The sequence below is a fragment of the Hordeum vulgare genome, chromosome 2H (genome assembly GCF_904849725.1).
Source record: "Hordeum vulgare subsp. vulgare chromosome 2H, MorexV3_pseudomolecules_assembly, whole genome shotgun sequence".
Taxonomy (NCBI): domain Eukaryota; kingdom Viridiplantae; phylum Streptophyta; class Magnoliopsida; order Poales; family Poaceae; genus Hordeum; species Hordeum vulgare.
The window spans coordinates 212,751,133-212,765,245 of NC_058519.1; the positions used below are offsets into that span (position 1 = coordinate 212,751,133).

The following is a 14,113-nucleotide window of genomic DNA, read 5'->3' on the forward strand; positions in this document are numbered from 1 at the left end:
CAACCCCGGTATTGGCCAAGTAATTGTTTCACACCTTTACTTTCTCAAACCTTTTCAACTCTCATGCAATACATGAGCGTGAGCCATGGTTATAACACTATAGATGGTGTGGAATGTGGTGGAGGTTGCAAGACAAAAAGGAGAAGATAGTCACATTAACTAGGCATATCAATGAGCTGTGGAGATGCTCATCAATAGATATCAATGTGAATGAGTAGGGATTGCCATACAAATGATGCACTAGAGCTACGAGTATGTGAAAGCTCTTAAAGAAAACTAGTGGGTGTGCATCCAACTTGCTTGCTCACGAAGACCTAAGGCAATTTTGAGGAAGCCTATCATTGGAATATACAAGCCAAGTTATATAATGAAAATTTCCCACTAGCTATATGGTGGTGACAAAACGAGAGACTCTCAATCATGAAGATCATGGTGCTTAATATGCACAAGTTTGGAAAAAGTGGTAGCATTGTCCCTTCTCTCTTTTTCTCTCATTTTTTTTATTTAGTGGGCTCTTTGGCCTCTTTTTTTGCGGGCTTCTTTGGCCTCTTTTATTTCCTCACATGGGACAATGCTACATTAATGATGATCATCACACTTTCAACTCAAAACTTAGAGCAACTATGACTCTATATGGAATGCCTTCGTAGTGTACCATGGCAATGATCTAGCATGGCATAGACATCAATGGAAACATCATGCTAGCTATCTTACGATCATGGAATGGCAATGTTGACGTGGTGGCACATGTCATGGTGGTAGTTGCATGGCAATATATCTCGGAATGACTTTGAAAAAGCCATAGTAGGTAGGTATGGTGGCTGTTTTGAGGGAGGCTGATGGTGGGTATTGTGCACCGGCGAAAGTTGCACGACACTAAGAAGATAGTGATGGTGGAAGGTGAAAGTGCATCTAAACCATGGACTCAACATTAGTCATGAAGAACTCATATACTTGTTGCAAAAGTTTTATTAGTAATCGAAACAAAGCATTCAACGCATACTCCTAGGGGAAGGGTTGGTAGGTATAAACCATCGCGCGATCTCGACCGCCACACAAAGGATGACAATCAATAGACTAATCATGCTCAGATTTCATCACATAGCGGTTCACCATACGTGCATGCTACGGGAATCACTAACTTCAACACAAGTATTTCTAGATCCACAACACCTTACTAGCATGACTTCAATATTACCATAACCACAACTCAAAACTAATTGAGATGAATCAAACTTCTCTAACTATTCAATGCACATGAAGGTGGAAGTTTTCGTATCCCTTTGGATAACTACCCCTTTTGAGACTACTTTCAAAGCATAGATCAACTACCAAGCCACGCACCATTGTGCTCTAAAATATATAAGTGAATCACATAGAGCAAAAGTATCTAGCTCAAAAAATATAAGTGATGCACATGTGAGCTGAATTGTCTACCAAAAGATATAAGTGAAGCTCGACAAAATCACGGTGAGTGCATGTCTCTCTCTCTAGGTGTGCAGCAAGGATGATTGTGACAAAAAAAATAACAGACTCCTACGATACAAGACGCTCCAAGCAAAAACACATAACATGTGGTGAATAAAAATATAGCCCCAAGTAACGTTACCGATGGATTGAAGACGAGAGAGGGGATGCCTTCCCGGGGCATCCCCAAGCTTAGGCTTTTACGGCATCCTTGAATCTCTTGGGGTGCCTTGGACATCCCCAAGCTTGAGCTCTTGCCACTCTTTATCTCTTGGTCCATAAGAACTTCACCCAAAACATGAAACTTCACAACACGAAACTTAAACAGGAACTCGTGATAACATTAGTATGAGAAAGCAAACCACCACTTCCTTAGGTACTGCAGCAAAACTTAAATTCTACTTATGATGATGTTGGGTTACTGTATTTTCAATCTTCCATGGCTAATACCCCCCGATACTATACATAGTTTCATCAAAATAAGCAACCAACACAACAAAAACAGAATCTTTTAACAACAGACCATTCTGTAGCAATCTGTATATTTCGTATACCTCCGGTACTCCAAAAATTCTGAAGAATTACGACAGTCTGAATAATTTGCGTAGCAATCAGCAGCAAAAGAATCAACTCAAAAGCTCTTACAGAAATAAAATGAAAATTCTTTTCGTGAGCAGAAAGTTTCTGTCTTTTCCAGCATGACCAAACGATCATCCCCAAGACTAATCATAACGGTTTTCCTTGGCACAAACGCAAAAAGAAACACAAAAAGCACAATCATAACAGAATTATGAAAGTGCGTAAAACACAAAAACAGAAAGAAAAAGGATAGATTCGTTGGGTTGCCTCCCAACAAGCGCTTTTGTTTAACGCCCTTAGCTAGGCAAAAAGTGATGGAATCACGTATAGTCATCTTTGGTGCTCAAACCATAAGTAGCCTCATCATAGATTCATAAGGCAATCTTATTTTCTTTCTAGTAAAGTGCTCCATGCCCTTATTTAAAGGAAATTGAAATCTAATATTCCCTTCCTTCATATCGATGGTAGCACCAATAGTCCTTAGGAATGGTCTACCAAGAATAATGGGACATGAAGGATTGCAATCTATGTCAAGTACAATGAAATCCACGGGTACATAGTTCTTATTTGCAACAATAAGAACATCATCGATCCTCCCCATGGGTTTCTTAACAGTAGAATCCGCAAGATGCAAATTAAGAGAACACTCTTAAATCTCATGAAAACCAAGAATATCACATAAAGACTTTGGAATCGCGGAAACACTAGCACCCAAATCACACAAAGCATTGCACTCATATTTTTTATCTTGATTTTCATAGTAGGTTCCCACTCATCATGAAGTTTTCTAGGTATAGAGACTTCTAGTTCGAGCTTCTCTTCAAGAGATTTCATCATAGCATCTACGATATGCGCGGTAAAGGCTTTGCTTTGGCTATAAGCATGTGGAGAGTTTGCAATGGATTGCATCAAAGAAATGCATTCAAACAAGGAGCAATTATCATAATTGAATTCCTTGAAATCCAAAGTGGGAGTTTCATTACTACCCAAAATTTTGACTTCTTCTACTCCACTCTCCACACCTTTATCATCAAGATAGGTGGACTCCGAATCATTGGTACATTTTTCAACCAAAGTGGATTCATATCCAGCCCCTCCATAAGTAGGTTTGACATGCGAAAACAAAGATTCAAGAGGAGACACACCAAGCACTTTAAGATCTTCGTGATTTGCATCACTAGAACGCACCCTTTTAAACCATTCATGCCTAGCGCGAATTTGGGCGGTTCTTTCTTTGCTCTCATTCATGGAGACACGCATAGCTTTCAAAGTTTCATCCAAGTTGACCTTGGGAGGAGCGCATCTAACTTTCAAAGCATCAATATCACAAGACATCCTATCAACGCTCTTAGCCAAATCATCTATTTTGAGTAGTTTTTCCTCTATGGACGCATTGAAAATATTTTGAGAGTTAATGAACTCTTTGATATTACTCTCTAAATCAGAGGGTAATTTGTTGTGATTTCCATAAGTGTTGCCGTAGGAATTGCCATAATTGTTAGAGGAGTTACTAGGAAAATGCCTAGGAACATAGTTTCCTCTAAAAGCATTGTTGTTGCCAAAATTGTTCCTACCAACAAAATTCACGTGCAAACTAGCGTTGATACTCTCAATCAAAGAATATGGTGGCATGTCATTAGGATCTACGGTAGCGTTTCTACTAGCAACCAAATTCATCAACTCGTCCATCTTAGCACTAAGCGAGTTAATCTCTTCTATATCGTGCACCTTTTTGCTAACAGGCGACCTTTCAGTGTGCCACTGAGAGTAGTTGGTCATGATATTGTCTAGGAGTTTTGTAGCGTCTCCTAACGTGATTTCCATGAACGTTCCACCTGAGGCGGAGTCCAAGATATTGCGAGAAGCGAAATTCAAGCCAGCGTAAAAGATTTGTATAATCATCCACAAACTCAAGCCATGAGCGGGACAATTTCTAATCATAAGCTTCATCCTCTCCCAAGATTGTGCAACGTGTTCATGATCAAGTTGCTTAAAATTCATGATATCGTTACGTAAGGAGATGATCTTAGCCGGCGGAAAATACTTGGATATGTAAGCATCTTTGCACTTATCCCAAGAATCGATACTATTTTTAGGCAAAGAAGAAAACCAAGTTTTTGCGTGATCTCGCAACGAGAAAGGAAAAAAGTTTCAACTTAATCACGTCATTATCCACATCTCTTTTCTTTTGCATATCACAAAGCTCAATGAAGGTATTGAGATGGGATGCGGCATCTTCACCAGGAAGGCCAGAGAATTGCTTTTTCATAACAAGATTCAGCAAAGCTGCGCTGATTTCATATGATTCCGCACTAGTGGCGGGAGCAATCGGAGTACTAATAAAATCATTATTATTAGTGCTCGAGAAGTCGCAAAGTTTGGTGTTTTCAGCCATGATGACTTCAACAAACAAACAAGCACACAAGTAAGCGAGAAAACCGGCAAAGCGAAACGGCAAAGGCAAAAGAAAACGGTGAAGGAGAAAGGCAAATGAAAACGGCAAATGTGAAGTGGGGGAGAGGAAAACGAGAGGCAACTCGCAACAAAAGTAAATGCAAGAGAAGAGTTTGTGAGACCTACTTGGATAGATCTTGATTTCTCCTCCCCGGCAACGGCGCGAGAAATACTTCTGCTACTGCAACAAAAGACCTTCCAATGGCGCCAGAAATAGGCACGTTGTCGGGAAATTATCTTGACATGCTCCTCCCGGCAACGGCGCCAGAAATAGGAGTGTTGCTTGATATTGCTCAGCAACGGCACCAGGAATCCTTCAGCTGCGGCTACACCTTAAGGGACTTCCTAGGCAAGTATGCAAAGGATTTCCCCCCCGTGGCCTTGGAGCCTTGCGTTGGTGTTCCCTCGAAGCGGAAAGGGTGATGTAGCATAGCGGTGGTAAGTATTTACCTCAGTTTGAGAACCAAGGTATCAATCCAGTGGAGGAGTATCTCAACATCCTGCACAAACACAAAAGCTTGCTCCCAACGCTATGAAGGGGTTGTCAATCCCTTATAGATTGTTTGCCAAGTGAGAACTGAAAGCAACAAAGTAACAAAGCAAAGTAAAAGTGGAGGTGTAAACGATGGATGTGAATAGACCCCGGGGCCGTAGTGTTTACTAGTGGCTTCTCTCATGAAAGCAAGTAGACGGTGGGTGAACAAATTACTGTCGAGCAATTGATAGAACCGCGCAAAGTCGTGACGATATCTATGCAATGATTATATCTATAGACATCACGTCCAAAAACAAGTAGACCGATACTTTCTGCATCTACGACTATTACTCCACACGTCGACCGCTATGCAGCATGCATCTAGTGTATTAAGTCCAAAAGAACAGAGTAACGCCTTAAGCAAGATGACATGATGTAGAGGGATAATCTCAAACCAATGATAAAACCCCCATCTTTTTACCCTTGATGACAACTACTTGATGTGTGCCTTGCTGCCCCTACTGTCACTGGGAAATGTCACCACATGGTAGAACCCAAAACCAAGCACCTCTCCCATTGCAAGAATCATAGATCTAGTTGGCCAAACAAAACTCAAGACTCGTAGAGACTTACAAGAATATCAAATCACGCATATAAGAAATTAGCAAAGACTCAAATATAAATCATAGATAATCTGATCACAAATCCACAATTCATCGGATCTCGACAAACACACCGCCAATAAAGATTACGTCGGATAGATCTCCATGAAGATCATGGAGAACTTTGTATTGAAGATCCAAGAGAGAGAAGAAGCCATCTAGCTACTAACTACGGACCCGTAGGTCTGAAGTGAACTACTCACGAGTCATTGGAGGGGCGATGATGATGATGAAGAAGCCCTCCAACTCCAAAGTCCCCTCCGGCAAGGCGCCGGGATGGGTCTCCAGATGAGATCTCGCGGAAACGGAAGCTTGCGACGGCGGAAAAGTATTTTCGAGGCTCCCCTGATTTTTTGCTGAATATTTGAGAATATATAGGCCAAGGATCTAGGTCAGGGGGGCGGCCAGGGAGGCCACAAGCCCTCACACGGCCGCCTCCCCCTGGTGGCGGAGTGGGAGCTTGTGGACTCCCTGGAGCCCACCTGGCTTGGCCGAGAGGCCCCCTGATCTTCTTCTGTTTGGGAACAAAATCATTTCGGGGTTTTTGTTCCGTTTGGACTCCGTTCCAAAATCAGATCTGAAAAGAGTCAAAAACACGGAAAAAACAGGAACTGGCACTTGGCACTGAATTAATAAGTTAGTCCCAAAAAAGATATAAAAGGTACATAAAACATCCAAAGAAGACAAGATAACAACGTGAAACCATCAAAAATTATAGATACGTTTGAGACGTATCAACAGCTTAGACGAGGGGCGACGATGTTGACGGCGTGCTTGGTGCAGCACCATGGCGGGAGCTTTACGGGCGTGGAGCGCCCGCCTCGGCCTATGGGCCCACGGGCGTGGTATGCTCCTTCTATAGTGTCCGGTCGGCTACCGCAGTTGACGGTGGAGGTTGAGCTCTCCCGCGTGTCGATGCTGTTGCTGCCCTAGTCTCGACTCCTTTTCGTCGCTATGCATGCCTCACTTCGCACTGCCGTGGTGAGACGACGTGGAGGCTTAAAGACCGCGTTGGTGCAGGATGGTGGTCGGCTTGGTGGCACGCTTCGACGCATCCGAGGTGAACGCTGGGATCAGGGGAAACCCCTAACGACCTGGCCGACACTGACACGGTGGCACCTGTGGGTGCTGCCAGACCTTCGTGGAGGGCGTCGGGGGCTACCCTTCTTTTCGCCTCGTCGTGTATCGGGGGAAACCCTTGGCTCGAGCGTCGTCATCGTGGCGGTCCTTCTTGGAGGTGTTGATTGGTACCAGCGCTTCAGAGCCTTGGATCTTGGTGCGAGATCTTTGGTGGGCGCAGTGGTCGTGATGCTTCTTCGTTTGTGTTGATCCGCCGTTATCTGCATTTATTTCTTTTGTTTTTTATCTTTCTTTTTTTTGGGTGTGATTGTACTGCTTTCGTCTCAGCACCTATCGTTGGTTGTATCGGTTGTTTGCTTTGTAACACAAAGCAGGGGAAAATCCTTTTTTTACTATGACGGCTTGATTTATTTATACTAGCAAAAGGTCCGTGCGTTGCAACGGGAGAAAAGATTACCACATGCTTTTAATTTATAAAAAATGGTCTATAATCTGAAAATTTGTAGCTACAATCCAAATAAAGATGATATTTGCCTACAAAAACATAGTTCAAGATTCTAGAGGTCTTCTATTTCAACATGACTTGCATGTATATTTAATACGTATACTATAAAATAAGCAAGTGATCTTCAATTTTGTCTCCAATCCTAATTTTGCTGAGGTGTTTATCCCTAATCCGAATTAGTACCAGTATGAAAGAAAGATGGATAATACATTATTGATTAAGATTGCACCTAGATAATATTTATTTTAAATAGTTAACGTGTAAAATAACGTCATTTTCAGATTTTATATATTTTTTAATTAAATTTCATATATAACATATTAAATTTGAAGTTACGCTTTAGAAAATATAAGTATTTTAATTTTTTTGATATGTATTGCGGGATTAATGTGAAAAATATCGGAGATTTTTCTATAAAATAGCATGACAGGCTAAAAATACCTATTTTTTGGGTGTTGATCTGCGCTAGCGCGCCGGCCGAAACTTTCGGTCGGCCCTATGCGGGTTTTCCGATCCACCAGATTGAATCTGATTTGACTGTCACATCTGTCCATGCAGCAAAAATCCTCAATAGTAACAAAAATAAACAACGATGTAACAAATTTCGGTCACTGATGTAACAAATATATGGTTGTAGCAAAAAAATATCAATGTGGTTGTAGCAAAAAACGACGTTGATAATGCATGATAGCAAAATAATAAAATGTGGGTTGTAGCAAAACAATCCGGTAAACTCGGGTTGCAATTTCGACGAATGTGTATGCAACTTTTTTAGTAAATCGGTTGTACAAAAATTGATACCGATTGTAGCAAAAATCGGTTATAGCCAAAATCAAATGCTAGTTGTAGCAAAAAAATTCAACGGACTTGAATTGCAACCAAACGTGAATGTAACTTTTTTAATGAACAAATTATAGCAAATTTAAATATTTATAACAAATTTAAACGACGGTTGTAGCAAATTTGAACGAAAAATGCTTCGTGGCTAGACCACTCTCACATGCACGGATTGCGCGCGACCGGCCGAACGGTTCAACCGACACGTCAGGCTACAAACGCTTTTTTAATTAGTACGTAGGTAGGTATAGAAAACGGGACGAATTTTTTTTCCGATATGATCAAACTGTTGGAACAACCTCAGATTCCCGGCCAGCCTCTCCCGGTGAAACCGGGAGAGAATCCAAATCATGTTATTACTACCCATCGTCGTGGCGTGGCCGAGACAAACAACACAACGAGACGGGCCGTCAACCCGGCCCATTAAAGTCTGACCTGTCCCACGGTTTCCGTCGCCTCCCGTCTCCGCCGCATCTAAACCCTGCCCCTCTCTTTTTTTCTGTCTCTCTCCGAGGTTTTTAGGGTTTCTCATCCGCATCAGCCGCCGCCGGAACCAGGGAGGCGGGGATACGTCGCGATGCAGCCAACATACCAGCCGCCAATGAACGGCCAGCATGCGCCTCAGTCGCAGGCCTCTGGGGCTCCGCCTCCTCCTCCGCAGCAGGCCCCCCCGCCGCAGCAGTACTACCAGGCGCCGCCGCAGTACTACCAGCAGGGACCCCCGCCGGCGATGTGGGGCCATCCGCAGCAGCATATGCCTCCGCAGTACGCGCCCCCGCCGCAGCAGTACGCGCCTCAGCCTCCTCAGCAGTACGCGCCGCCACCGCAGCATTACGCGCCGCCTCCGCCGCAGTACGGAGCGCAGATGGCTGGCGGGCCTCCTCCCGGAGGCGAGGATATCAGGTCGCTGTGGATTGGAGATCTTCAGTACTGGATGGATGAGACCTACCTCTACAACGCCTTTGCGCCTGTGGGGCCGCAGCAGGTGATGCCTCTATCTAGTGAGAGAATTGTTGCATTACAAATTGATACTTCCAATGTGTGCTTAAATGATGGATTATGTTGTACTCCCTCCGTCCCAAAATAACTGTCTCAAGCTTAGTACAACTTTGTACTAGAGCTAGTATAAAGTTGAGACACTTATTTTGAGACAGTATATTTTAATCCGTGTACCTGTAGGAGTTGGGATATTCATATTGAGCGTTTTCTGTCCTATTTTCACATGTACCGTAGGAGGTCCCTCAGTTTTTGCTTTGTGGGGGTTAGCAAAATATGCATTATGCTTAATTTAGATAAGCGTTTGCTGTTATTTTGACACATGTCATGGATTTACGGTTACAAGCTGTCATATTACTTGTTTAAGTATTACTGTTTGATCTTTATTCGTGATATGCGGTATGCTCAACCTAAACCTGTTGTAGGTAGCGCAACTTGATAATGTTCTGTATAAAGAAAAATTTAAGCTGACATATTAAATATATGGTAGCATGTTCGTTTATCTATGTTTTGGCCTTCTACGTTTCCAACAATTGTCCTTTGCCACCCTGGAAGTGTTATCTCTTGATTAAAATATTCTATGTTTGTTTCAATAATGGGGAAACTTTGTTTTTGCCACTCTAGTTTTTGCCCACTTTGCTTATGCCACTCTAGAATTTGACATCTCATTTTTGCCACCCTTAGCTTCGGACAATACATCACAAATGCCATTCCGTGGCAAAAGCAATAATTTTTCATTTCACTTTTGTCACTCTTAGCTTTTGACAATGTATCACATTTGCCACTCTGGAATTATTGTTTTTGCCATGGAATGGCAATTGTGATGTATTGTTAAAATCTAAGAGCGGCAAAAGTGAAATGTCAAATTTTAGAGTGGCATAAGTAAAGTGGGCAAAAACTGGAGTGGCAAAAACAAAGTTTTCCTTCAATGATTCCACTTATTATTTTTTCCTAGTATTTTCCGACACATTGTCATTGTATGCACTGGCTTTTGTACAAGTGTTTTGTGTATTGGGTATTAATGTCCTCTAGAAATTGCAGGTTACCTCAGTGAAAATTATCCGCAACAAACACACCGGGCAGCCTGAGGGTTATGGTTTTATTGAATTTCAATCTCGAGCTGCTGCGGAATATGCTCTGGGCACCTTTAATGGGCAGATGATGCCTAATGTTGAACAAGTTTTTAAGCTAAATTGGGCTTCTTGTAGTGCTGGGGACAAGCGGGGTGACGATGGTTCTGATCACACAATATTTGTTGGTGATTTGGCTGCCGATGTTACTGATGCCATGTTGGAAGAGATATTCAAAGCCACCTACCCATCAGTTAAAGGTGCTAATGTTGTTACTGACAGGGCCACTGGTCGCTCCAAAGGATATGGTTTTGTACGCTTTGGAGATCTAAATGAGCAGACACGTGCTATGACTGAGATGAATGGAGTGCCATTGTCTACGAGACAAATGAGGATTGGGCCTGCAGCTAACAAGAAGAATATGGGTGCTCAGCAGACATACTCAACTAATGGTACGTGAACCGGGAAACTTTTTCCACATAGAATATTAATTATTTTCTGCTGTTTCGTCACCTGCTTGTGTAGAATCTTGTAGGGAGTAATGATATTTAGATCCTCTCGCGTGGGTGCACCATTTTGTAAGCCAACTCAATCTATTTACATACAGTGTTCCCTTGTTTGCTTCCTCGATGAGAGTGTTGCACACATTCTCTTTCTACTCAGTCCAGTTCAGGGTACCCAGCACAGCTTCTATTGCTGTGAACAGATATATGTCCTTCCCGCTCTTTCATTTGTAAACATTTGGGATAAATGAAGACAACTAAGTAATGAATAAACTAAACACAATTCATGTTTCTCAAAGCAGGATGCCATGCCATCTTCATTTAGTGCCTGGAAATGTCTTCAGCTGAGATAGATGTCTCATGTAATCTGTGGCCTCAGTTAGGTCAGTCTTTTAATTTTGCGAGAATTTGGTTCCCAATTGTTTTGGGGGGCAATTGTGCTGTCTATCTGTGCACAATGAGATAGCTTTTTTATCTGTCATTTTCCAGCACTGTCAATGGGTTAGGTTTGAGATGGCCTGGCACTAAATATATTATATCGGTTAACAAGTATTAAAACAAACGGTTGCTGTCCTTGCACTGTTTATTGCCTGTTGTAACACAGGAGGCTGATTTCAGTTCATCATTAGTATGGAATTTGTGCAAAATAGGATGGTAAGCTAACCTTGTGGTACTGACAGCCATGCTCCTAGGCTTCATTTTCTTTTAAAATGAAAGAAGCTGGCGCATGCAGTGGCTGTAATAAATTTCTGAAGCAGGGACTGCTTCCTATGCACCTCCCTTGATTGACAATGGGTTCTTTGTGTGATGGTTGATTTGCTGTACTGAAAAATAGCAGCATTTGCATGTATTTCATGATTAAGTTACTGATGATATATTCATATTTTTTTTTGCTTCATGTGTATATATTTATTTTGTCCACTGTGGTAGGTCTGAGCGCCCAGTTATGTTTGCCAGCTTTAGTTTTTGTATATTTTTTGTATGGTAATCCTTTCTGAAGTTAATTGTGCCTGCATGTTTTGTTACGGCAGCAGGGTACCAGAGCTCTCAAGTAAATGAGGCAGCGAATGATCCCAACAATACTACAGTGAGTCCCTTGTTATATTTTTCTAAATTGTGAGAGTTGATGTTTCCTTATTTTTCATACTTGTGCGATAGATCTTTGTGGGCGGGTTAGATTCCAATATAGATGAGAACTATCTAAGGCAAGTTTTTACTCCATATGGCGAAGTTGGTTATGTGAAGATTCCTGTAGGCAAGCGTTGTGGATTTGTCCAATTTACCAGCAGGTTAAGGAAATCTTCAGGTTTTTTACTAGTAAATACATACAAGCATAATATCCATGACCTAAGTGTTGTTCTCTTGTCACTGCTCTACTTTCAGGGCGTGCGCTGAGCAGGCCATCAGTGCGCTGAATGGGTCTCAGATTGGTAGTTCCAATGTTCGTCTTTCATGGGGCCGTAGCCAAAACAAACAGGTATTGTATACATAGGGAGTCTGTTAGCTGTTAAATCTTGATGCCTATCATTCTAACCCAAACATCGTTTTGTCAGCCTCCCCAGCAGGATGCAAACCAGGGTAATGGCAACAGCTACTATGGATATCAACAGGGTCCTGATGCTTACTATGGTGCACCCAATGCGCAAGATCCTAGCATGCAAAACTATGGATACTCTGGTTATGGCAGTTACGATCAGCAACAACAGCCACCACAGCAGCAGCAACCTCCACAGCAGCAACCACCACAGCAGCAACAGCAGCAGGCCCCCCAGCAGGCAAGAAACTGACGTCCCAATATATCCTACTGCTTTCTTATCTTAGTGATTTCATCTAAAGCGATCTTTTTGAAATTTGTCTGCGCAAATAAACAAAAAATGATACAAATACGCTTCTCAAACTGCAATTTGCTGGCTGGTTTTATTCACATGTTTAAATGACGGCCTGTCTTTGGCTGATGATTAAATGACGGCCTGTCTTTGGTTGATGATTAATTTGGCTACCTAATATTTTGCAGTGACCATCGAGGCGATGGAGCTCAATCAGAGATTCAGAGCTGCATGAACTGAATGCTACCGCGTTATGAGTCATCGTATAGGTGTCCTTGTTTTGTAAGATGGGTCGTATCTAGTAGTACTTTGACTGGTGGGCAGTAACTCTAGTTCTATTCAGTGCTTCTCTTGGTTTTAAAATTATCGAACTATGTCAGTTACTGAGTTAAGCTTTTAATGTTATTTCTGGGTCACCAGTTGCTTGTTTTTTGCTTTGATAGTTAACGCGAGGCCTATGGTGCAACTGTTTGGTTAATAGATCGACTCAAATTTGGGTGAGAGCTGCACATAGTGGCTCAACTTGTGTCAAAGAATGCTCATGTGGTCAGATTATAAACCAAAACAAAATTTAGCGAGAGCTTGAACCAAAATGCTTATGTAGTCTGCCATTTTGTTTGTGAGAATGCCTCAAACAAGCAAAAACAGCAAATCGAACTAACTCTAGTGTCATGTTGGGAAGACCAAATCAAAACGATTATTTGCTGGTAAACCGATCCTACTATGTTTTAACCCAAATGATAAGTGGCACATGTCTGGCTTGAAGCAAATGGTCCAAATGTTTCATTAAACCGATCCTACTATGTTTTAACCCAAATGATAAGTGGCACATGTCTGGCTTGAAGCAAATGGTCCAAATGTTTCATTATCATCTATCCACATCAAATAGATAACATCAATGATTTTTTTTTAGATTTGTTGGGTTTAAAAATGTTTTATCTTTTAAATAAAATATCTGTTTCATCATTAATGGTCTGTTTGGGACCGCTCTGCTTTATAAAAATCAGTTTTCCTTAATCAAATCCACTTTGAAGTAGTTTCATATAAGAGATGCAACCATTTTGAAGAATGTTTGACTTTCATCTAGCTCCAACTTTAGGAATGAAAATTTTGATGGAAATGATCTATTTGATTGGATGTGAGAGGAGAAACGAAGGGGTATCCATTTATTAATGGTGATGGTGGGTAATTTTCTTTCAACTCGAGCTTCTGCAATTTGAAGGAGCACCTCCTAAAGAGCTTTACAAAAAACAAAGAGTTGGGCCTTATTTTTTTTTTCCGAGCGGTATATCATGGACCCTGTTAGGCTTACATTTTCTAGAGCGAAGCTGGTTTTTTTGGAATAGGGCAGTCCCAAAAAGGCTCTAAATTTGCCTTGACAAAATCTTTAAAACTAGATCTCATATTGATATGTTTCGACGACTTTTCTTTAGGGCCAAATGATGCCACGATGTTTGCACTAAAGTTGGCATCATAAATTTCATCTAGTTTTCTCCTAGATCTAAAGCTACCATCCTATTTTAACTACCTTTCATGGTAAATTTTATTAATCGACCATGACAATTTGTTTAATTAGCCACAACAAATTTAATTGATAGATCATGATAATTTTTAGTAATTCATCCTGTCAAATTTAGTTTATACTTTATTATAATTTTA

General features: G+C 41.5%; 1 protein-coding gene across 2 annotated transcripts; it reads left to right on the forward strand.

Annotated features, from left to right (window-relative positions):
- Positions 1-8,533: 8,533 nt before the first annotated feature.
- Positions 8,534-12,873, forward strand: LOC123425891 (RNA-binding protein L-like). Of its 2 annotated transcripts, none has more exons than XM_045109645.1 (7): positions 8,534-9,044; positions 10,097-10,577; positions 11,660-11,715; positions 11,787-11,917; positions 12,012-12,105; positions 12,182-12,403; positions 12,643-12,873. In XM_045109645.1, the coding sequence occupies exons 1-7, from the start codon at positions 8,637-8,639 to the stop codon at positions 12,643-12,645; spliced, it is 1,395 nt and encodes a 464-aa protein (XP_044965580.1). In that variant the 5' UTR covers positions 8,534-8,636; the 3' UTR covers positions 12,646-12,873. The 2 variants fall into 2 exon arrangements, with proteins under 2 accessions (XP_044965580.1, XP_044965581.1); XM_045109646.1 differs by having other exon boundaries at positions 11,663-11,715.
- Positions 12,874-14,113: the final 1,240 nt, after the last annotated feature.